Source organism: Acinonyx jubatus, chromosome D2 (genome assembly GCF_027475565.1).
Source record: "Acinonyx jubatus isolate Ajub_Pintada_27869175 chromosome D2, VMU_Ajub_asm_v1.0, whole genome shotgun sequence".
Taxonomy (NCBI): Eukaryota; Metazoa; Chordata; class Mammalia; order Carnivora; family Felidae; genus Acinonyx; species Acinonyx jubatus.
In genome coordinates, this window is record NC_069393.1 from 77,128,836 (window position 1) to 77,152,910 (window position 24,075).

A 24,075-nucleotide genomic window follows, 5' to 3' on the forward strand; every position below is an offset into this window, starting at 1 on the left:
GTCCTCATCAAGACTCTAGCTGAACACCTCCTCCAGGAAGCCTCCACTGACCATAGCATACCACCAGACTGAATTAGTTTGTCAAAGCCCATCTAACCATACTCTCAGAATGTGCACACTTCTTTTTTTTTTTTTTTATTTCTTTTTAAAATTTATATCCAAGTCAGTTAGCATATAGAGCAACAATGATTTCAGGAGTAGATTCCTCAGTGCCCCTGACCCCTTTAGCCCATCCCGCCTCCCACACCCCCTCCAGTAACCCTCTGTTTGTTCTCCATATTTAAGAGTCTCTTCTGTTTTGTTCCCCTCCCTGTTTTTATATTATTTTTGTTTCCCTTCCCTCATGTTCATCTGTTTTGTCCTCATATGAGTGAAGTCCTATGATTTTTGTCTTTCTCTGATTGACTAATTTCACTTAGCATAATACCCTCCAGTTCCATCCAGTTGCAAATGGCAAGATTTCATTCTTTTTGATTGCCAAGTAATACCCCATTGTGTGTGTGTGTATATATATATATATATATATATATATATATATATACACCACATCTTCTTTATCCATTCATCCATCCATGGACATTTGGGCTCTTGCCATACTTTGGCTATTGTTGATAGTGCTGCTACAAACACTGGGGTGCAGACTGTGTGCATTTCTTTTGTGCAGTACACTATCCTCAAACAAAGCTGATTTTGTAAAACTTACAACTCTGCCGTGATCCTCCGTTTTGCTCAGAATAAAGACAAATTCCTATCGAGGTCTCCAGAGTCCCGTGTGCTGCACTCCCACCTTTCCCATCTCTCCTGCTACATTCCCTTTGGTCGCACCTCCTTATAGCTCCTTCGACACACCAGACACCCTTCTGCCTTGAGCCCTTAAGCACTTCCTTCTACCTGGAACACTCAGCCTAATGCACCTGCTCAAAGTCTTTGCTTAAACCTCATCTTCTTCTCATGCAGCCTCACTTGACCACCTGATGTGATGTTATAACACCCCCCCAACCTCAGTGCTCTGTCCCCCTTTAGGTTTTACCTATTATATTTATCACCCCCTAACATACCTTATCATTTACTTGCTCCCTCCGCCAGAATGTAAGCCTCCCAGGGAGGGCGGGGAACTTTGTGTTGCACGAGGAAGAGGAAAGCAAGGTGTCCACTTTCCCAAGACTTCGAATTTTTGTTTTGTTTTCTGAGAGGCAGTAATAAAGACTGCTGAGTAATACTCAGCCTTCCCTGAGGCATCTCAATACAATGCCTTCCCTGAGGCATCTCAAGTGCCCAGAACAGAGTCTGGCACATATTAGGTGCTCAAGGTTTATTGGATACATTATGGTGATATTCTTGATATCTAGAAAGCCTTGCTTTGGAAATCCCAGCCTGTCTCAGCAGTGTATGAGAAAGCAAAGAAGAGTGTCTGTGTCCACAGTAGGGCTTAATGCACTTCAGGGATAGAAGCCCCCCCTGAGCAGAGGGGTGGAGAGCACAACAGTTCTCAAAGGGCTGGACCCTAGAGTGAAGACCCGGGGGTGAAGTCTAACAGCTTGTGAAGCCTTTTCTACAATGAGTAGCTCGTTTTTTTTTTTTTTTTTTTTAATTAATGTTTATTTATTTTGGAGAGAGAGAGAGACAGAGTGCGAGCAAGGAAGGGGCAGAGAGAGAGGGAGACACAGATTTTGAAGCAGGCTCCAGGCTCTGAGCCGTCAGCACAGAGCCCGACGCAGGGCTCAAACTCACCAACTGCGAGATCATGACCTGAGCCGGAGTCACAATCTTAAGCGACTGAGCCACCCAGGTGCCCCTACAAAGAGTATCTTCTTCCAAGACTTGACGGGTGCCTTGCTTGCCTAACAGAGTGGTTTTGGTGCACCCCATTGTATTTCATATGGAGAGGCTGGGACACAGAGAAGTTCAGAGTCTCATCAGAGGTCAGAGCAAATTGGGGCACCTGGGTGGCTCAGTTGGTTAAGCGTCCGACTCGAGGTCGCGATCTCACGGTTGGTGAGTTTCAGCCCCGAATGGGGCTCTGTGCCGATGGTGTGGAGCCTGCTTGGGATTCTCTCTCTCTCTCCCTCTCTCTCAATATAAATACATTTTTAAAAAACTTAAAAAAAAGTCATAGTAAATTATTAGCCAGAGCCCAGAGGGTATCCGGACACTTACAAATGGTAAGATATGGGAGAGCAAAATGCAAAAAAAAAAAAAAAAAAAAAAGCATTTGTTTTCCCCCAGTGAGAACAGGTGAGAGATTCTTTTTGGGAAGAAAGGCTTTTTTGAGAAGACAAAGAGGGAACCAGGAAGAGAACAGGCGTCAGGGATGGGAGAGCTAGCTTGCTCCTTGATAGTGAGTAAGACCTCCTTGGGGCAAGGCAACAATTCCTGGGGCATCTTTCCCTTGTAAGACGGCTAGCTTTCTTGGAGAAACCCTGTAAGAATGGATTTCTGGCCCGTTCCGGGCTCATCCGAAAAACTGAATAAAGAATAAGAACGGTAAGAGACACAGCTTACGTAGCACTTCCTGAATGCCTTCACGGTCCTTGTAACAATGCTCGGAGCCTACCTTCCCTTTGTCACACCCCCTGTGCCTCAGTTTCCTCGTCTGTCAAACAGGGATAATAACAGCATCTTCCTCACCAGATTACAGTGCTTGGCATGTAGGGGGCACCCAAAAACTGCTAGCAGACATTACCTCCAGTAATTATCACCCTTAACTCTCAGGAAAGGGCTAGACCTTCGGCCACTATAAGGAAATTCTGTTTTGACTCAGGATGCGTCTCAGAGTCACAATCAGGAGCCAAAGGGAGGGGTCTTTGGTAGCATTCCTGGCAGTGTTGGAACAGATAAGGGAACTTTCCAGGAAAGAGGGCCAACGCACATGCTGGCTGGGGCACAGTTTCCCCAGGATCATAACTCCAAGCTATTATCCATTCTGCCTACAAATCAAGGACCTGCCGGTCAGAAGAGCTAAGTGCTCATGCGGTCAGCAGGATCCGTGCCCGTTCTGTGGGGAGACTCCGTGCCTGTGAGCTTGGCCGCCTTGGCACAAGGCCTGAGCGGTCCCACCCCACTCCATGGGTAAGCAGGTGGGCTATCCTAGGAAACTGTTCCAAGGAGGACCCTTGGAGGAAAGCAGGTGAAGTTTCGAAGAATATGGAAATGTTCCCCTTGGGAGCTCAGTACTTACTGACTTCTAAGTGTGCATATATATAGCTGTGCTTTGTATGTGTGGTGGGAGTGGGGGGAGGCAGGTGAGAACACCATTCTAAACACTCCTTTGCCAGGCCTCGTTCTTTTTTGTGAAAGTTGGGTGCTAATCACTAGCATTCCCCAGGCCCCTTCTGCCCTTGTCCCACTGGGCTGCAGAGACCCTGTTCTAAACGTTCACCCACCTTTGATCAGTCCGGGAAAGACCCCTCTCATAGTCCTATTGCTGGGGCTCTTTAGATGTTGTAAAACGTGTCATCAAAGGACCTCAGGTTCTCACTAAACTTTTTGAAAAATGCTATTGGATATGATCAGGCTACCGGAAGAACTATAATCAACTGGACAAATCCTCTGAAACGGGAACTATGAATTCATTCATTAACTCAGGCATTCAGATACGAACACAAGCGCTTACCGAACACCACTGGCCCTCCCAGGGGGTCACATCTAGCCTGCAGTCAGGATGGGCACCTCAGCGATCAGTTACTAGCAGGAACAGAAAATGGGCCCCAAAACAGGGGCAGGAAAGGAGGGAAGGAGGGTGGGATGAAGGTGAGACCACTTCTTATGGTGGCCGGGTAAGGATCAGGCGATTACACTCTCTGCTTTTTCAGGAATCCGGCGGGGGTGGGGGGGTGGGGATGCTTTTGTTCTCTAGCCTTGGCCCGGAAGGGTTAGACAAGCGATGGCTTTTAAACGCTTTTCCTTTTCGCAGGGGCTGAGGTTTCTCCCGCCGAGCCTGCCGTTTGGCCTGGAGGATGTCCCATAGAGGGCGCTGTTCGCCTGCCATTGAATGGAGTCCTGTGCGCGAGTAAGCAGAGGCCACACCCCTCGCCAGGGAGCGAGTGAAGGGCTGTGTCCGCGCCAGCGGCCCCACATCCAAGAGCTTTCTGGAAGCGGAAAGGAAAGAAAGATTTACTCTCTGCAACAGGCTGTTCAAGCCCAGCATCCCTGAAATTCAGAGTATGGGCCGAAGGTGCTGATACCCAAGAAACTCCTCTTTCCGGTGAACACACACACACACACCCGCGCACCTGCGCGCCCCCTGGGAGGGAGACACCGGGAGAACCTGGGAGACTAGAGGGAATGAGGCTCCGGTAGCGGCCTCACTGAGTGCGGGGGCGGCTGTCCAGACTCTTCTCCTGCCAGCCTAACCCTAACCCTTCCCATCTGGGTCTAGTCTTCAAGTTGCCATCAGCCAAGAGCCCACTCCCCCCCGCCAGAACTTCTCAGCTATGTCTGCCGGTCGCTTCTTTTTTTCCCCGGGGGATGAGCAGCTTTTCTGTTCGTCTCAGTTTAAAGGCGGCTTCCGCGAGTCAGAACTTTAGCCAACTTTGCACGCGTTCGCTTCGGATAGGAGAGCTCCCACGACACTCGCGAGGACACACAGGGGCCTCTCTGTCACAGGCTCCGCCGCTTGGCGGGCCGATCCCAGCCCAGCCCACCCAACCTGCGTAGGCGCTGCGCTGAGCTTTTTCTGCAGCTGGGGAAAAAGGGACTTCTGGGTGTCCGGCGCCAGTTGGGTGACCTTGACCCAGTCTCTCCGGGAGCCCTGTTCCTTCTGTAAAACCCAAGTGTGAGACCCACCCTGCTTGGCGGGCAATCAGGGCGGTGATTGCTTTCAAACTCAGGTTTTGGACGGTATGGCGTTTTGCATTCCATTAACGCTCTGTACCAACTCAAGGGAGTAATAATAATGAGAATAATGATTGTTTACGGAAGTACCATTTACAATGCTTCCAGGTTCCCAAAGCAAAAATTGGGTTCACTACGGTAGATGAATGTTTGCTGAAAGAAGAAGCATTAAATGCGCCCATCGAGATTTGGGGGGCGGTGCGGGGTCTGAAGCCCCGGATCAGAAAATAATAATACAAACCCAGTTCTCAACAGCGGAACCAAAGCGGTTGCATCTGGCCAATGCATCTGCCAATAAGGCAATGGGGAAGCGAAGGGGCCATGAAAACACCTTGGGTGCATGAAAGCTCACGATGGTTGGAGGGGAGTGGTGGCCACTTCGCCGCCTTTCTCTGACCAGAGAGCTGTCTCTCGGGAAGGGACCCCACAAGCAATTCTACTTTATTTGATGCTTAAATCTAGAGTCTTAAATGCCTGCCTTATGGGCTTCTTGTGCAACCTGGGGAGTTGCTTTTTAAACCGATGGAGTAGAGTGATCTTCCCCCAGCTGTCCCTCAGAGGCCCAGCAGGGTTCTCTAGGGACTCGGCGGTCCTGGGGGACACGCTGCGGTGCCGCTGCCACGGCCAGGGCTGAGCAAGGTGCGCCGCTGTGCCTTCGGTTCGCATTGCCGCTGTTAAGCGCCGGCGGGGGAGACTTCCCGGGAGAAAGTGCTGTCTTCTGGGCCCCGGGCCAGAGAAGAGGAGCGCCCTTGGGAGCGTAGCCGTCGGTGCCGCGACGCTGCTGCCCCAGTAGCCCCACCAAGTGACGCGCGGGTGTCGGCCCGTTTTGCGCGCACCCGCAGGTGCACAGACACTCACACCCACTCCTGCTCCAGAGGAAAGGCTCACTCTTCGGTTTCCCAGGGCCAAAGGCCAAGGCCACGCTGATTCCTGAGCCCGCTGATGCAGTCCAAGGACTTACATCCTGATTCCTTCCCTAACGATTAGACGGGAACCCAAATCCCCCTCTTCGGGGCCGCGCCCTTAGCAGGCTTTGGGAAGTATGCTGAGGCCGCCGGACCCCAAAGGGTAGGAAAGTGCTGACTTTGCCGAGGGCGGGAGGTCGTGTCCTGCCTCCCAGGTCGGGGCTGCGTGGCTCTCCAGCTGCGTGGGGGCGGCGGGACCCTGTCAAGCCCCTGGGGGAGGGGGGATCCGCAGCTGCGAGCGCGGATAACCCCGAGGTGACCCGGGCGGGCCGGGCCCGCCCCTTCCCCCTCCCGCAGGCCTGGCGGCTGGAAGCGGGTCCCCGAACTGCAGGGGGCAGAGGAAGGCTCGGGCTCCCGGCGCCTTGGCTGTCAGTGCGCTCCGGGCCGGGGGGCGCCGCCGGCTCTGCGTCCCTCGCTCGCCTCCTGCGCTCGCCCGAGCGCTCCGAGTGCCTCTTTAGCGGGAGCCAATATCCTTTTGTGCTAATAGGCTTGTCCTCATTTGCTGCCTAATTGGACTATATAAAGCCAATAACAGGCAGGCTCTTATAGCCCGAAGCCAAAGCGCCAAAATCCGAGCGAAGGCGAGGAGGGGGCGGTGGTGGAGGCGGCTGCGGGGCCCGGGCTCGGCTGCGCCTTCGCCTGCCTAATCCCATTTGCCATTGTACGCGCCCAATCGCCGTATACTCCCCGCATTTAACTTGGATGACATTTTGATTTCATCATTAGCATCCGGCGCCGGATTGACGCAGCCCCGAGCCGGGGACTGCTCCCGCCGCCTCCTCCCCGGGAGCTGCAGCCGCCGCCGAGCCGCCTCGCTCCCTCTGTGCCGCGGCTGGGCCGCTCCCCGCCCCTCAGCACCCCTCCCACATGCGAGCCCGCCCCGGCCGGGTCCTCACCCCGCCCTCCCGCCGCTGGATTTGCGCCTGGGGCGGCCCCCGACTTTGCGCCCCGTAGTTGAGTTCCGTTTATGGTCTGATTTCCGGCCGCCCGCCTGCTCGCCCGGCCGCCCGCCCGTCCCGATCCCTCCCTCCCCGGGACCCGGAGGAGAGGGGACCATGCCGGAGCCCGGGCCGGACGCCCCTGGCACGGCTAGCGCGCAGCCCCCGCCGCCGCCGCCCCCACCTCCCGCGCCCAAGGAGTCCCCGTTCTCCATCAAGAACCTGCTCAACGGAGACCACCACCGGCCACCCCCTAAGCCGCAGCCGCCCCCACGGACGCTCTTCGCGCCGGCCTCCGCCGCCGCCGCCGCGGCCGCCGCCGCCGCCGCTGCGGCCAAGGGGGCTCTGGAGGGCGCCGCGGGCTTCGCGCTCTCGCAGGTGGGCGACCTGGCTTTCCCCCGCTTTGAGATCCCGGCGCAGAGGTTTGCCCTGCCCGCGCACTACCTGGAGCGCTCCCCGGCCTGGTGGTACCCCTACACCCTGACCCCCGCCGGCGGCCACCTCTCGAGACCTGAAGGTACCGACCTCTCTTTGAACTTTCGTTGTCCTCCCTGCGCGCCAGTACCATCCCCGCCCCGCGCTGCCTCCCACCGCAACCCTGGGACCCCTGCACCCTCCAACCCGCTGTTTGGCCAACTTCCTCCGGCCCCGGGCTTGCACCTACCGCCCGCGCGCTCTGTTGTGCTGCCAGGGAATCCGATCCCACTTGGTGAGAAAAGAGGTGGAATTGGAGCCGGGGGCGCGGCGCTTCCCGGGACAAGTGGCCTGGGGTATGAACGCGGAGGCTTCAGCCGGCTGCGACTGGGGACAGGGCCTGGATGGAGGGAGTGAGCCGGTGGGGCCCAAGCCAGAGGAGAATCTCTCCCTGGGCCCCTGGCGGGGGAGCTGAGGGAAAGAAAGGAAGTGGCTGCGCCGCCACCGGGTCTGTCCGGGTCTGTCGCCTGCCCTCGGGAGGAAGGGGATCCCAGGGCGCGGAGCCCCTGCCCTGGCCCAGCCGGGAAGGAGGCCCATGGGAACGGAGAGGCCTCGAGGCCTGGGGCCCAGAGGCTACCGCGGATTGAGCCTGCGGCCCCCAGGCGCCAGGCCTCTCTGAAGGCTGTTTCGGTGTGCGTGTGTGCGCGTCCGTCTGTCTGTCTCTCCCCAGCTTCGGAGAAGGCCCTCCTGCGAGACTCCTCCCCCGCCTCGGGAACCGATCGCGACTCCCCGGAGCCACTGCTCAAGGCCGACCCCGACCACAAGGAGCTAGACTCCAAGAGCCCGGACGAGATCATTTTGGAGGAGAGCGACTCGGAGGAAGGCAAGAAGGAAGGCGAGGCCGCTCCGGGAGCGGCCGGGGCGAGCGTGGGGGCGGCGGCAGCGACGCCGGGCGCGGAGGACTGGAAGAAGGGCGCCGAGAGCCCCGAGAAGAAGCCCGCGTGCCGCAAAAAGAAGACGCGCACGGTCTTCTCGCGCAGCCAGGTCTTCCAGCTCGAGTCCACCTTCGACATGAAGCGCTACCTGAGCAGCTCGGAGCGCGCCGGCCTGGCCGCGTCGCTGCACCTCACCGAGACGCAGGTCAAGATCTGGTTCCAGAACCGCCGCAACAAGTGGAAGCGGCAGCTGGCGGCCGAGCTGGAGGCGGCAAACCTGAGCCACGCGGCGGCGCAGCGCATCGTGCGGGTGCCCATCCTCTACCACGAGAACTCGGCGGCCGACGGCGCGGCGGCCGCGGCCGCGGGGGCCCCGGTGCCCGTCAGCCAGCCGCTGCTCACCTTCCCGCATCCCGTATACTACTCGCACCCGGTGGTCTCGTCCGTGCCGCTGCTAAGGCCAGTCTGAGGCCCGACAGGGGAGGGGGAGGGAGCGCCCGGCCGCCTTCCCAGATCCCGGAGGAGACTGGGCCGGGCCGAGGGCGCCGAGACGTCCAGCGGCCTTCGGGAACCGGGGCTTGGGCGCGCGGCCCCGGCCTCCCCTCCCCCAATCGGTAGCGTTTTGTAAGTATTTGCAATGCATTTTCGTGCAATTCACCCCTAATGGATTTGAGGCGCTTCTCCTCTTACTTTTGGTTTTGGTTATATTAAGAAAGAGCAGGAAAAAGACAAAATTCCCGGGTCGAAGATTTCGGCTGGCTGAAAGACGTAAAAGGTGCAGTACTACTCCCCAAATTTGCATTGCGCTGTGGTTTTTTGGTTTTATTTTTAGAGAAATAAGCCCCAGAAACGTAACCCCCTTAGCTTATTCCTTTTTTTTTTTTAATAGAACTATTTTCAGAAGTCCAGACAGAGAGAAAGAGAGAGAGAGAGAGAGAGAGAGAGAGAGAGAGAATTCAACTTGTGGTACTTTTATTCCTGGATTTCTGGGTGTGGTTCTTCCTCTCCACCTCCAGTTAGCCTCCCTAATTTTCAGAATCTGGGCAGCCTCTGGGAGGAACCCCGACTCAGGCCACTTTTCCGGCAGAGGTGTGTCACAGGTGACCTCTTTATCTGTCCCGCTTCGTGACTGAACGATTCTCTAAATGTTTAAAGGGAAAAGATAAGACAGGCCTCAAGCAGACTTCTGATTGTTGAAACAGCTCCACATCTGGCCCGGTGTGAGTGGTCTTATTTATTAGTAGCATTTATTTTGGGGATTTCATTTGTTGGTAAATTATTATTATTACTAGTATTGCTTTGTGCCCTGTTTCCAGAAAGTCCATCCAATATTTAAAAAAAAAAATCTGTCTTTTAGCCTCTCCCCCTACCTTTTTGTTCTGCTGTAACTGTTGTACTTTCGAGCTGTGCAATATTGTACAAAATTTCCTGAGAGCCCTGCCTCTTTCTCCAGGGAGAGAAGCAGACGTTTTCACTGTGTAATCTTGGTCATTGGTTTAGGAGAAAATTAAGAAGGGGAAAGGGAGGGGAGGAAAGAAACAGAGATAGGTAGCAATGCTCAAAGGAGTGAGATACGCATACTGGAGCGCTTTAAGTGAAGGACAATCAACTTAGGAGAATTTTAACTTATTTGATATATGTACAGATTTCTTGTAAAGTTCACCCTCAATTCCACAGGGCTCCTGGCTCTGCCCCCCAATCTGTTTTCTTTTTGTCGGCTACACCTGTTGTTCTGCGATAGCTTGGTGTTCTCCCCGCCCTGCCCCCCATCTCCCTCGCCACTACCCGGGTTCAGTCCCTTTTTAAGAAAAAGAGAAAAAAAGCCCACAAAATATTGTTACATTTACTGTTGTCGTGAAATCGAATTAATTAAAAAGAAAAGAAAAGCGAAGCGTTTCGTGTCGCTAGAGTGTGTAAACTTCGGACGATTTTCCGCAGGGCAGGTGTCTCTGGAAGCCTTTTCTGCCTCGCTCTCTGGCTGCCTCTGCGCTCGCGGAGTCCGAGCTGGACGCACATCCCCGTAATCCAGGAGGCGGCAGAGACAGAGGCGGCTTTGTTCCCGACCAGGGCTGCGCTCTCCCCAGTGTTTTTCGAAGCCTGCAGAGCCCTGCGCTCAGAGGGTAACGCGGGGCGAGGACCTAGGCTTATCTAGTTTGAGAAATTGAGCGAAGCGGCCGCCGCCAGCTCCGAGATGGCTGATAAATTTCTGAACGCTGTGCTACAGCCTCGTGTTCCGTTCCCAGGCCACGGTCCCTTCAGAAGCCCCGAGATTCTGGGCAGGACATTCCTAGGCATTCGTCAGCGGGCCTGCAACGCGGTGGGCTCGGTTGCAGCCAGGGGCGGGGGCCGGGGTCGGAGGAAAGAAGGGAGTGGACTTAGAATTTAGCTGTGGCCGGAGGCGGGTCGCGAAGTCCAGCTGGGAGAGGCCGGATCGCGGGAGGGCCCTAGAGAAGGCGGCTGCCAGCTCCCGGACAGGGAGGCCTCCGCCAGCCTTGAGGAGCTGCGGCTCTCGGGGCGGCTCGGGTATGCGCGCGGTCCCGGTCGGGGAACAGAGACCACCCAACTGTGGCCGCGGCCACTGAAAGGACCTTGTCTCCTCCCGGCCAGACCCTTTTCTGTCCACGGGCGCCCGACACCTCAGCGGCGGCCTCTCTGGTCTTCTGCCCCCACCCCGGCCCATGCCAGAAAGCGCAGCGCTGGCGGTTCCCACGCGCTCGGTGGGCGGCCAGCGGAGGCGCGGCGCGCGGGGAGCCCCAGCGCAGCGCGTGTCTGCGGGCGGAAGCAGGTGCCTGCGCGCTCCTCGCCGACCGCGCGGCTGCCTGCCTTAGAGCGTGGGGTCCGTACGCCCGACTCCAGGCAGGGCAAGTCTGAAGCTGGGGAGCCAGAAGGGGGAGATGAAGAACCTGTAGACGGTCAAGATGCCGAAGAGCACACCGCCCGGCGCGTCCGCTGGGGAGCGCCTGCACGCGCTCGCATTCCCTCTCCCAGCGCTTTGCTGGGTTCTTCAAACCCAATCCACACAGTTGAGTCTGCTGTGGCTGAAATGTTGGGTGTCGTTTTCTATTGATGGGAAACTGCCCCCAAATAAACTGGCATGCGTATTTATGGCACAATTTTAGCCTGAACCTCAGTGAAGATAGATCTCCCTTTATTTCCCTGTGGTTTGGAATAAAAACGAGGGCATGTGTCGTAAATGAAAAATAAACAGAAATTCAGGGTCAAAATATGTTGTTCCTTGTGTTACCTGAAAACACAGTGATGCCTTTTACTGTTGGCAATACTAACTGTGGGACGGGCCAATAACAGCTCATTAAAAATAATGTTGCAATAGCAAACACATCCTTAGATTTTTACAGCCAGAACACGATGCTATCGAATGCCAAGAATATACTTCTTTATTTGTGTTTGGATTCTAGAAAACGGTTCTTGACTGACCCAGTCTTTACAAAGTCGAGAAATAACTGGTTCCCCACATGCAGCGTTTATCCTTTGTCCTGCTCTCCCCGTCTCTCTCTCGCCCTCCTATCGGGGGAGCTCTGCTGCCCTGCACCCACGTGTTCCCGCCCCCTACCCCCCCCCCCTCAGCCACCGTGCCTGCCCTAAGGGAGAAGGGTCATCTGGCCACCTCCAGGGACTGGCCGCTGTGTGAGCCTGAAGCTGGCCCAGGTGGGAAACTTCCACCTCCCTCCTGTCAAGTCGGAGTGGTGGTATTTCTCACAATGCAAGAGAAAGAATTGTGCCAGAGTGTGGGGGCACCATGCATCGCTCTACACAGGAAGCATCCTCGGCTCTACTGCAGGGCTTTCTGAGGCCTTAGTGTCCCCAGAGTCCAAGAAAGCTCTTGGTGGGACTGTCACACCCCAAGAGCTTGTTGGGGTCATCTTCCCCTACAAAGAATGCCCCTCAGCGTTCTCCTCAGAGAACTCCTCAGCGGGGGGGTGGGGAGGGTGGGGGGGTGGGGGGGTGTCTGAAGGAGCCACCGTGCATCTACCCAATTCCTCCAGGACATTCCATTGCAGGATGCCAGGGCAGCCCCTGTCCCCTACCCTAGGACACTGAACCAACACTCTGGATTTTATCCATTCGATCCCTCCCCCCCCCCCCCCCATCGCAGAACCTAGCCTTCTCTCCACCTACCCTAAGTTCAGACCCTTCCCTATCTGCACTCCCTGTCAGTCCTCAAATCAGTGCCAATGACACTGTCTTTCTGCATCACCCAAATAGACACACCAGCAAACCACACATAGGGGACACTCCCGTGTGATATAAACACTCGCCCCACACATGAACACATTAGATAGACCCTAATGAACACCATACCCAGGTGCTTGCGGTACACCCACCCACATATGTGTTCATCATCACAGCTATCACTAACACACAAAGTCAGGCACACCTTGTTTGAGGGGACCCTGGGCAGCTGGTTTTCTCTACGGCCTCAGGCTAAGTAAGGCAAGCTGGGTAGAATCCCTTGCTAAGTAAGGCAAGCCTGAAATCCTTCCAGCAGGAATGCCTCGTGCATTCCTCCTCTCCCATCTGGGACAAACTAGCGGAGGCTGCCAACACCCACCACGGACTCCCATACTCCTTTGGGCTGGGACCGAACTCGGAGCCGAGGTCCCCACAATGTGGGGCTCTGCCACTCTGAGCGCCCTCGATCGCCTCCGGGCCCTGGGAGACGGCACAGCCAGCGCGCGAGCTGTTTCTGTTGGCAACACAGATGTATTTCTTTTATTTGGTAGTAAATAGAGCGGGTGTGTGTACATCAAACAATAGCGGGACAGATATAAACTGCCCCCCCACCCGCCACTGGGCTCTCATTCTGAGCCGGGACGTCCTCCTGGCAGGCTCCCGGCACGCCAGAGCCGGAGGCCCCGCCGCGAGAACCCCAGAGCGCTGTCCTCTCCTCGCTCCCAGAGCGCGCGTCTGGAGGGTAGAGCCCGAAGAAAGGAAGAGAAGGCAAGGTCGGTGAGATGTGCTTTCTCTTCTGCGGGCGGGCGCACGCTGGGCCAGCTAGGGCCTGGGCGATGGGAGCGGGGTCCGAGGGCTGCGCAGCCTTTGGCCTTTGGGAGCTTTGGCGAGGCCTCGCGTTGTTGGGCTTCCCAAGCCGGCGCGACGCGCCCTTGCGTGTGCGCGGGGCACCTCAACTTCCCTCGAGGGGCGCTGCGGGGTGCAGACTTAACTGCCCGCCTCCGAGACTCCATTTTGCCCCACCTCTCTCGGTTTTCCACGCCCCGCGGCCCAGTGACCCATCCAGAGGGCCTCTCCCCTTAGCTATCTGAAACCAGACTCTGCAAAGCAGCTAGGAAAAGATGCCTCCACTGGGTCGCCAAGATGGAGTCAGGGTGCAAGAACCCTGAGCTCCATAGAAATCCCCTCTTGGGATCCGGAGCGCAGCTGGGCAAGCTCAAGCTCGGGGGACTACTCCTGCCAGGGCGCGGACACGTGGCCCCGAGGAGGCAATCCGCCAGGCTCCTCCTCCAGGCTTCTCGCCCACTGTCTGCCCACCACCTCGCCCTGCCTGCCCGCTCTCCCAGGCTCCTGGGTGCGAGCGATCCGTGCGTCCCGGCGTACGCCTCTGGAAGTGTGCGCGCCAGGGTGCACGTGCCCCGGTCGAGGTGTGCCGGGCGGATGTTGACCCTTTGATCTATAAACAGCTGGGGGTTGGATGGGTGACGAAAGAGAGGAAAAGGTCGCAAAAGATAGCTAGGCCGGCTGTACTTTGGAGCCCTGCCTGGTTCTCGGACCCGGATCTCGAGTTGAGATTTGGGTGCGCTTGTCCCGGAGTGTGAGCCCCTCCTGTGGAAGTACCCTAAAAGGCTGCTCGGGTGGGGAGCGGCAGCTTCTGGAGAATCTGGTCTCAGACGGCAGCGCAGTCCTAGCTGTCCCCGGGGTCCATTTAACCGCCTGGGATTTCTTCCCACCCTTGTCGTGCCTCAACGATCCGGTAGACCTTCATGCAAGCGTTGGGCAGTTTCGGAGACCTGAGGCAAGGGATAGCTGGAGGCTGCGTGCCTCGTTGGAGAGTTCCCAGGAGGTGCACACGGATTGTACTTGCCCAAACCCTTCCTTGGCTGCTGCTCCAGACGAATCTGCCGGGAGAAACTGCCCCAAATCTGGGTCACCGGGGTTCCAGAAGGATTCCTTCTGGCTGCGGTGGAAGAAGAGGAAAAAGAGCTGGGGTTGAGGTGTAGAGCGACCGAGCGAGTGCCCCGGAGAGCGTGTTGTGCCCATCACTTAGGAGCGGTCAGGTGGAGTCACCTGGTGTGCCTCACCCGAGCGCAAATGTCTTAAAGAAATAGAAAGAATCCCCTTCTCTCCTGAGCTCCTTCGCCGCCCTCGCCCCCCGTGGTGATGGAGTGCACGCATCAGATTTTCATCAAAGTTCTATTAAGTGAAACATAGGTTGCAGGGCACCCTTTGATTGAAACAGTTTAAATTTTAATTGTGTTTTTAATTTGACATATAGTTGCAGAAAGGAATGACACTGCGTCGCCAAGGGGAGGTCGATTTTCTTAATTTCTCCCAGAGGAATTGATGAGTCTATCAGGCCACTAGATTGGAAACCCATTAAAGCTCTCTGGTTAGGCTGTTAATTGGAACTTGATGGATGTGGGGGGGGGGCGGTGTCGGGGCTCGGCTATGCTGATCCAATCTTCATGACTTTCTGTTTTCCAATAAATTACACAATTCATTTTCCAGCCGCAGATTACATAAATTGTACACCTCTGGGGCTCTCTTTTTCAAATAGGGAGCCCTTTTCCCCAAAAGCCTATTGCGAGATGTCATTTGCACCAAAGAACGAACAGCAGAGGTCCTTGAATGAAAATCGAAACATAATCAACGTTTATACTTAGAAAATTTATTGAGATCATTTTCTCTGGTATTTCCTTATTTTAAAGTTTGGACGCGCCATATATCATAATCCAGTCCCGTAAAGGTGGGGGGGCAGACTGTGTTTAATATTTATCGAAGCTTGATTCCAAGATCAAACTTGTTTATGACTTCATCTGTCATTTCGGAGGGAGCCTTCTTCCACTATTACTCGGCTCAGCCAGCCTATTTCCCAACTGCTGCAGAGCAGAGAGGATCAATTTTTATTAGGCTCGGCAAGTTTGCTCTGGGCCGCTTTAATATTGAGCAGTGGCATAATCTCGAGACCTAAACTTCAATCTCGGAAAGTTTATCATTCCTTGGAACCCGGTTGTATCTAATTCCTAGGGAGGGAGCGATCCCCAAAATGAGGAGGGGCCAGAGCCCAGAGTTTCCGCGGTTAATCTGAATGGAGCAGGGAGGGGCGGAGCTATCCCGAGACTCCGAGGGGTGGGGTGGGAGGTGGTGCGGAGTTGAACGATTGCTACACTCGAGGGCAGAGAGAATGGGTGTCTGTGGGTGCTGGTTCCTGGAGCTAAGGGTTCCTGGGAGTGTGTTTTACAGCTGTGCTGGGCCCAGGAGAGGGCGTCTGGGTCTTTGAGCTCTGGGTGATGTCTCGGGGACCCCTGGATGCCCCAAAGGGATGGTGGGAAGATTTAGTCTTGGCCTTCCGGCCCCTACGGTGTGACTGCGGTCAGTGAACGGGGTGGGGGGGCGGAAGACAACGCAGGTGACCCGTTCAGAATAGCAGAGGAGAGCCCAGAGGAGAGTCCTTCGGGTAGCAGAGCTGGGAGTCCGCTGGTCTCCGCCACGGCCTCCCGGCCTCCGTCCTGCTGCCACCATCATTTCCTTGGCTAAGTGGAGAGTGAGTGTACGCGTGCGCGTGTGTGCGCGCGCACTAGTCAGAGCTCAGAGAACGTTTGCTGCCTCAATGCGTGTGAACGCGTAACCGTTTATGCAAGCGCGTGCATACAGCTCAGTGCGTGCGCGTGAAGAAGTGCGGGGTGTGCAGGTGATAGAAGCTACGAAGGACTCAGTTGTAGCGCACCTCTGTGTAGACCAGACGGTCAATGCGAGAGAAAGTAGGGTGCAAGCAGAGTACGAGGCCAGATGGCTCCTTTTGACCTCCCAAATTAGCCTGGGGTGGGGGTGGAGGTGGGGGCAAAGTTGTGGGGTCGTGGGGCTTCGTGGTTTCCTAGTTTTGAGTCCTCAAACCAGGCTGCATGGGTCAGCTCACACCCCTCCCCACCTGAGCTCAGTCCCTCGCTGCTTCCGGTCTTGGAGTTGCATCTCTGAAGCCTACCCCAGAGCCCTGCCGCCACCTCTTAGGGTCCCTGCCCTGGCAGAGGCCAACCCCGTGGGCCCTTGACCCCGTGCTCGGAAGATAGCTGAGGTCCTCACGGACTCCATACCAACGTCTGCTCCACCCCTCGCCCCCTCCCAAGGGCCTGGTATTGGCAGTGGAACAACCTTGAGCTTCAATCTTGGTTACCCTGCCTGGGCTGGTCACTTTTTCCCCCGGGAGCCTCAGTTTCACCGCCTGTACAATGGGGTTAAAGATCTGCACCACAGGTTGGCTATGAGGATTAACGTGAAGAATGATGGGAGGCTCCCGGCGTGTTCCAGGTTGCTGGCACCAGGTATTTACTAATTTGGAAGGGTCCAATCAACACCCGCCCCCCCCCCCCAACTCTGCTTTCTTCCCCAGAGAGTGGTGGGTTCTACTCCCCGGGCTGGCCAATTTCCCTTAGGGTAGCCTTGGCTAAGGCCAGGAGATAACGCCCACTCAGGGTGTTTGAGGAGGCAGAAAGGCCGCAGGCGGCTGAGAGTCGGCTGTGTCTTTCCAGGAACCTCCTCTCTGTCCCTCAGCCATGCGGGAGCGCGCGGGACAGGCTGCGACGTGGCCCTAGAGCTTGTGCCGCGGCCGCGCAGAGGACGCACAAATTGTATTTCAGCGCCGGGTCCTTCCGGGTTAATGAGCTGACACCATGATTAAAGCTGACCATTTGTAATGTGTCTCGACCCCGCCGCCGAGCCCTGAAGAGGTTAATGCGGTGACGGAGGCCGGCACCTGCCCCTCGCCGGCCTCCCGGGCCGTGGCGCACAGCCCCTAGCCTCCACCCCCTCGTCTGCCCCTGATCGGCTGCTCCGCCGACTCCTAATCAATTAGCCCATTAACGAGCCCTTCGAGGAGTTAAGTAGCGAGAGGTTCTGCCACGGGTAGGGCTGCAGTCGGTAACTCACGGAGGCTAATGATATTATAAGCGCTTTACTCAATAACCCCGCGCGTTGCGGGCGAGGAGGGAACTGCACCGTCATGGTGCAGCGTCTGGACATTTGTGGGGACTGATTCCAGAGTCTTCTATCACCTTGGTGGCATTTGGGGGAATATCTTAGGGGCAGGGGGCTCCCAAGAGCTCTTGGTGGAGCGGTCCTGGGGTCGCAAACCGAGCTGGTGTTGCCTGAGTGCCTCGGGGCCTTACTTCACCTTCCTTTCCTCTCAGCTTGTGTAGACAACTGTGCCCCTGTAATGTTTTGCCTGCGCCTGGCTGCTTCGAGGTCCAATAACAGCTGATAGGGAATTAAAGGGGCAAGAACCAGGGCTCAGAGGTCGCCAGGAGGAGGGAAGGAACCACGGTTTATTGAGCACTTACCCCTCGCCGCCTCGGAGTTGGCCATGCAGACCTAACTATAACTTCTTCCAGGTAGGCATTTCTTCCCCCAAGTTTAGGAAAGGAGGAAATCCAGGCTCAGAAGGTTTTAGTGTCATGTTCAAGGTCACCCAGATGAGATTTGAATGGAGTTTGCTGAATTCTAAAATCAGGACCCGTTCTCACCTCTTTCTCCTTTTCCCAGCATCAAAGCGCCTCTATCTCTGCAGCAATTCTGTGACCTGCAATATTTGCCAAACAAACAAACAAACAAACAAACAAACCCAGAAACTTGTGAAATAGAGAGTGGGCTGTGGGCTATTCAGCAAAAGTTTACTGAGTCCCTACTATGAGCTCCTAGGTCTCCTGGGCTTTCTGCAGCTTTCCATCCCTATCTAAGGACATCCTCAAAACAGGAGAAAGGGGGAGATGCTGATGAGAAGTTCATTCCGCCAGGGAGGGCAGTGAGGCTCTGACTCATCCTGGTTCGCAGTCTGTAAATGGTGGGGCTGGGACGTGAACCAGGATGTGTCGCCACAAGATCTAGGTCTCTCTTTCACACCCCCAAGGATCTTGCAGCCCTGTTGGGCCTGCGACAGGGGTGGGACCTGTAGGCTGGGATGGTCAGAAGTTGTCTGCCCCGGGCCTGCCAGTTAGGGTCCCAGGGAGGGCATCAGTTCGGAAGCGCATGCTCTTAACCCCCCCCTCCCTCCCGCGCCGGGCGCAGTGGTCTGCGGGGCGCCGGCTCTGCCTGCCGGTCCGGGGCCGGAGGGGTGGGAGGGTAGGGAGGATCTTGGAGCAGCCTGTACCAGCTCCTCCGGCGGTGCGAGGACCGTCGCCTGAGGGAGGCGTCGGGCCGCTCCAGCTCGGAGCCCCGCGCTGCCCCTGCCCCTCAAGAGGGCCGGAGTCCGAGCGGTCAGAGTCGCCACAGCGGCCAGGAACCTGGGGCTGGAATCTATGCTGCTCTCCGCCCGGCTGTCCCTGGATGCACACAGCTGATGCCCGCCGGGTTCTCGGCGCGCTCCGGGGCGCACAGTCGCTGCGTGCCGGGCCTGGGCTTTTTGAAAATTTCCGGGGCCGCTCGGCGGCGCTGCGATTGGCCGCGTCGGGGTAACCTCTATGCAAATGAGGCCGCGCCACCTCCGCGCTGGCGGAGACCCCGCGAGCTGGCGGGCAAGGAAGGGGCATTCGCGCCGGGGCTGGGCGGGCGCACCCAGAGTCGGGCGGGCAAGGATCCCCGCGCAGCCATCCTGTGCCCGCGTGTCCCCCGCGCAAAGGGGACGCCTCACCAGCTTCGCCGCCCCCTCCCCCTGGCTCCCCTCCCCGCCCCTCCCCCCGCCTGCCTGCCTGCACCACCTTCCACCCAGATCGTCTCTAAAGGGAGTTCTTGGTTTCCTCCGATTTCTTATGAACCCAGGATGGGCAGCAAGGAAGATGCAGGCAAGGGGTGTCCGGCGGCCGGCGGCGTCTCCAGCTTCACCATTCAGTCCATCCTGGGCGGGGGCCCCTCCGAGGTGCCACGGGAGCCCGCCGGCTGGCCGGCCAGGAAGCGCAGCCTGTCCGTGTCCTCGGAGGAGGAGGAGCCGGACGACGGCTGGAAGGCACCTGCCTGCTTCTGCCCAGACCCGCACGGCCCCAAGGAGCCGGGCTCCAAGCATCACCCCCCCATCCCCTTTCCTTGCCTGGGTAAGGATCTCACGCCGCCGGGTCGGCCGCGAGCAAGCTCTAGGGGCGGGAAGCTGTGCCGGGGTCCAGGCCCCCTCTGGCCAGAGCCCCGGCCGCCCAGGGTCGAGGGAGGAGGGGAGGGGACGCGCGCGTTGTTGTCTCCTCCTCCCGGAGGGGGCCCGGGAGGTGACTGGGAACACAGACCTCGCGCGGCGCGGTCTTGGAGAAGGTTGGGTTGGAGGGAGAGTGTAGCACAGCGGGCTGGGTACAGGGCCGGCCGCACACACGGCTCTGCCCTCAATATCCCCCTCGTACATCGGTCGGATACTCTCCGAGCAAGAGGTCTGGAAGTCGGGTGCCAGCGGTCCGTCTGTCTCTACCGCAATCTCTTCCAGCGTCTTTTTTCTCCTCTCCCTCCCTCCCCGCCCCCCACCCTGGGCCTGATTACCACTCCAAGATGATTGACAATGGTGCCTTTCAGAGACGGTTCCTCTTTACAACATCTGACGGAGGGGAGCTCCGCGTTAGTCCTTAGCGTGATTTCCGAACAAACGGCCTGTGAAATGATGCCATACTATAAAGCTCGGGGAACTCTGCCAGCTCAGTTATTACAAGGCAAAATCACCTTTTAAAATGATGCTAATGTCCCCCTCCCCCCCCCCCCCCACCGTCCAGACCTCCTCCCCCTGTTGCCACACGTCCTTTCATGAAGCTGGGGGCACCGAGACCCCAGACTCGAAGCGGCTGGATCCCTCTCCCGCTGCTTTCCAAGGCCAGGGTGCTGGGCTTCGGGTTCCGGCGAGAGGGAGAAGAGAAAGGGGTTGGGACCAAGGCTGCAGCCAACGGCCGGCCGCACCCCCCCGCCCCCATCACCACCCCCGCCCTCCCACCCCGGGTCCTGGCCAGAGCTGGGGCTTTCTGAGGCTCCCCAACTCCATGCCCTCCTGTCTGTTCTCACTCCCCAGGTACCCCCAAGGGCAGCGGAGGCGCGGGGCCGGCGAGCTCGGAGCGCACGCCTTTCCTCTCTCCTTCGCACCCGGACTTTAAGGAAGAGAAAGAGAGGCTCCTGCCCGCGGGCTCGCCGTCGCCAGGGCCCGAGCGGCCGCGGGACGGCGGCGCCGAGCGGCAGGCGGGCGCCGCCAAGAAGAAGACGCGCACGGTCTTCTCGCGCAGCCAGGTGTACCAGCTCGAGTCCACCTTCGACATGAAGCGCTACCTGAGCAGCTCGGAGCGCGCCTGCCTCGCCTCCAGCCTGCAGCTCACCGAGACCCAGGTCAAGACTTGGTTCCAGAACCGCCGCAACAAGTGGAAGCGGCAGCTCTCGGCCGAGCTGGAGGCGGCCAACATGGCGCACGCGTCGGCGCAGACTCTGGTGGGGATGCCGCTGGTGTTCCGGGACAGCTCGCTGCTGCGGGTGCCGGTGCCGCGCTCGCTCGCCTTCCCGGCGCCGCTCTACTACCCCGGCGGCAACCTCTCGGCCTTACCTCTCTACAACCTCTACAACAAGCTCGACTACTGAGCGGCCGCCGGCCCCGCGCCGCGCTCCCCGGGGCCCCGGCGCGGGGCGGGCTGCGGCCGGAAATATTAAGAAATACACCATGTGTATTCGTTATCTCTTATTTATGGCCTCTGCCCTACTTTTCGTTTCGAGCGTTTCGGGTATTTATCGGCCTTTTCTCCAGCCACATCGCCTGCTCTCGCCTCCCCACCCCCCGCCCCCCAAAACCAGTACGCTTTGAAAACCATGTCGGAGGGGATGTCCTCGGGTGGTGGTGGGAAAGTGGGTTTCGGCCAGATCGACAGTGACCGGTAGAAAAGAAATATCAGAAAAACGCCAACCAAGCCAGGTACACTCCTCACCCCATATAGACACCTGTATGTAGGTACATGCACACGCAGCCGGCCAAGCCAGCGGGGGGCTTTGGACAATGAGCTCAACGCCCCTTTTCGTTTCCCTCGTCCCGAGGATGGGTAGGGGCGAAAGGGGGAGATTTCAGATCTGTAAATATTTTTAAAGAGGAAAAAAAAAAATAAAACATTTTAAGCATCGTTGCCAACTTTGGTGAGATTGATTGCCCAGCGTGCTGACGCGCGGCTTTTCTTCGTTTTTGGTGGAAGCGTGAGACAGCAGAGGCCGGCTCTCCTCACGTGGAGGGTGGGACCGGGGTCAGGGGTTAAAGGTGGCGACCTTGGCGCCGCCGCGGCGGCACGTGGGCTGGAGCTGCACCCCCTTCCACTCCCTTGATGCCCAGAGTCCTGGCTCAGGCCACGGTGCACCTGGACGGGAATCCAGCTCCGGAGCCCGCGCGGAGAGGGACAAAGGCCGGGAGCCTCACTGTTGAAGCGCTGCCTCCCGGGACCCAGTATCTACCCAGCACTAGGAGCGCCTTGGGCTGGTCCGCAACAGGGCGCCCTGCGACGTCGTGCAACCTGTGCCGCGAGCCTCCTTCCGAGGGCGAAGGTCAGGTGGGGTGGCGCTGCCTGAACCAGGTAAAGAGCCCGCTTTGCTCGTCCCTTAGCCTGGCGCGACAGGCTTGCAGCCGCTCACAGTTCCGAAGCCGGTGGCACACTTGAGCGTCCCTCGCGGCGCGGGAACCGGGCGCCGAAAAGAGACGATTCGGCTGAGCAGGGATCTGAGGCTGGAGACTCGGCAAAGAAAGCGCGGGAGGCAGAGGCGCTTCCCCGCACTTTCAAAAATTGTTGTTGTTTATAGTTTTCATTGTGCGTGGCTGAACGGCGGGGCCAAGGGCGAGCACTTGGCGGGTCGCGCTGAAAGGGATCGCGGCGCGCCGCCTGCACGCCCACAGGCTTTTGCGCCACGGGATGGGAGGGCGAGGCGCCCGGAGAATAGCAGCGCGAGCGGCATGTAAATCGCAGAGTTTTGCAATGTTTGACCGCAGCCGCCTGCTCCTTGTAAAACGTCGGAAAAGATGGCTGGACCTTAGAGGAGGAGGGTGGCTCGGTGTCACGTGGGGAGAACTCCCCGGGCCTCCAGCCTCTGGTCCTGAGGTCCTCTTAGTCGGTGCAAGGGTGCTGGAAGTGCGCAACGCGGAAGTAGGACCTCACCCTCTGGAAGGGAAACATTTGCGTGATAGACTGGTCTCTGAGCCGAGAGGCATCGAAATTCATCAGCGTTTTATGAAAATATAGGATACCTATTAACCGTCTATGTGACCCGCAGTATTCTGCCTGAAGTGCTGGGTCTCTTGTCCACATTTTGAGGTCATTGTTTTCCTCTCACCTAAGCTCTCATGAAAATTACAATCTCTTTGAAGATGACGTCAGAAGGATGTTATCCAAGAATACATCCGCCTATTCTAAGTTTGTTCTAGTCCGCTTATTTCATTTCAGCTTAGTTAAATACAGTAAATATTTACTGAGCCCTAGAACTTGCTGAGAACTCTGCTGACTATTGTATAGTCAGAGAGGGAAAACAAAAGACACACTGGATCCGTTTTCTTCTAATTTATTTGGTCCACATATTTTATTTCCATGAAGTTTTTCTTTCCAGATGACCCCCTTTAAATTCTTCTTTTCCTTTAAAGTTGTTATTTGAATATTCCATGGAGAAAAACCCATTTTCTCCAGGAACTACTTGTATAGGAATATTCCATCCATATCATTATTGTCTGCATTTCAATAGATTATGTGTTCGTCAAGCAATGATGGTTTTAACAGCATTGGCTCACTATATCCTCCTTATGCTTACTACTGTTATAGGAAGTGGCTTTCTCTAGCCACTCTAGGCTCTTAATGGCAGTGATTTTGCCCTTAAAATATCAAGGATGACACTTTTCAAGTTTGTCGTATAGTGGATATTTCAATCTTTTTACTAATCCAGAAATTAGCAGTCCAAGGTGATCCAACAGTGTAATTAGTTTCTAGGAATTCCTCTCTCTTACAGGTAACTGATTGTTAATACACACACACACACACGACTTGAATTTGGATTTAAAATGTTCAAGACTCCATTGTGGCCAGATCTCCTATCTCGAGACTATCAATTCATTTGAATAATCAGCAAAATCATCAGCCTCCTTTCAGGCTGTAAACTGGATTTAAAAGATTGACGGTTCTTAAAACTCAAATAGAGTTCAGCTGCAACTGCCTGCCCAGAGGGACCTGAATCATACACACACTGTATAATGAAATACACTTAGATTTTATTAGCAGATAATTCATGTTCAGAATCTCGAAACTCTAATAGAATTAAATAAACAACTGGAAGAGGGAACCAAATAGAATTATTTGGAGATAAAATTATTTAGCCAAAGTTAGAATGGGGGCAAGGCACTGCATTTTAAAATTCTTAACCTCACCATTAACTTGTTGAGAGAGAATAGAAAGAGAACCAAGTATGAGGACTGGTGAGGAGGGAGGGCAAGAATCTGTTCTTTTAGGAGTAATATCAGCACAGTGGGCAGAAGGGTGGTTACTGTGAGTGTGTTTATTGTGCTGAGAATCATAAAAAGAAGTGCACCTGAATAGGGTATGTGAATGTGTAAAGGCCAACAACATTTTTTTCTCTATTGGTGTACCTTAAAAGTTAAACACTTTAACTCCAACAATTTCCTTCCACTTCATAGAAAATCACACAAGAAAGTAAGTTTTTTTGTGTGTGTCATAAAAGGCAGTGAAAAAGCGGTTGCAGTATGGATTAAAGTAAATATTGCCAGTGAGTTTTTGATATTCAAGAGTAATCGAGTCACAGCATTCTAGGTATAAATTAAGAATTACTTTTCTTCCATGGATATTATGTCAGTTACAGAAGCAACCTTCTTGATTCTCCTATTTCTGGAGG

The 24,075-nt window shown here is 56.2% G+C and overlaps 2 protein-coding genes across 3 annotated transcripts; both read left to right on the plus strand.

Moving 5' to 3' along the window:
* Window positions 1-6,509: 6,509 nt before the first annotated feature.
* Window positions 6,510-10,148, plus strand: HMX3 (H6 family homeobox 3). Its single transcript, XM_027062026.2, has 2 exons — window positions 6,510-7,253; window positions 7,881-10,148. Exons 1-2 carry the CDS (start codon window positions 6,854-6,856, stop codon window positions 8,552-8,554), a joined length of 1,074 nt encoding a protein of 357 aa, XP_026917827.1. The 5' UTR covers window positions 6,510-6,853; the 3' UTR covers window positions 8,555-10,148.
* Window positions 10,149-12,918: 2,770 nt separating this feature from the next.
* Window positions 12,919-21,290, plus strand: HMX2 (H6 family homeobox 2). Of its 2 annotated transcripts, XM_027063311.2 has the most exons (3): window positions 12,919-13,049; window positions 19,027-19,295; window positions 20,240-21,290. In XM_027063311.2, the coding sequence occupies exons 2-3, from the start codon at window positions 19,028-19,030 to the stop codon at window positions 20,791-20,793; spliced, it is 822 nt and encodes a 273-aa protein (XP_026919112.1). In that variant the 5' UTR covers window positions 12,919-13,049; window position 19,027; the 3' UTR covers window positions 20,794-21,290. The 2 variants fall into 2 exon arrangements, with proteins under 2 accessions (XP_026919112.1, XP_053062766.1); XM_053206791.1 differs by lacking the exon at window positions 12,919-13,049 and having other exon boundaries at window positions 15,842-19,295.
* Window positions 21,291-24,075: the final 2,785 nt, after the last annotated feature.

Excerpts from the sequence above, each read along its gene's own strand:
- HMX2 (XM_053206791.1), top strand. The coding sequence starts at position 18,608 with ATGCCCGCCGGGTTCTCGGCGCGCTCCGGGGCGCACAGTCGCTGCGTG. Across the intron at positions 19,296-20,239 it reads CATCCCCTTTCCTTGCCTGG|GTACCCCCAAGGGCAGCGGA; the intron begins GTAAGGATCTCA and ends CTCACTCCCCAG.
- HMX3 (XM_027062026.2), top strand. The coding sequence starts at position 6,854 with ATGCCGGAGCCCGGGCCGGACGCCCCTGGCACGGCTAGCGCGCAGCCC. Across the intron at positions 7,254-7,880 it reads CCACCTCTCGAGACCTGAAG|CTTCGGAGAAGGCCCTCCTG; the intron begins GTACCGACCTCT and ends GTCTCTCCCCAG.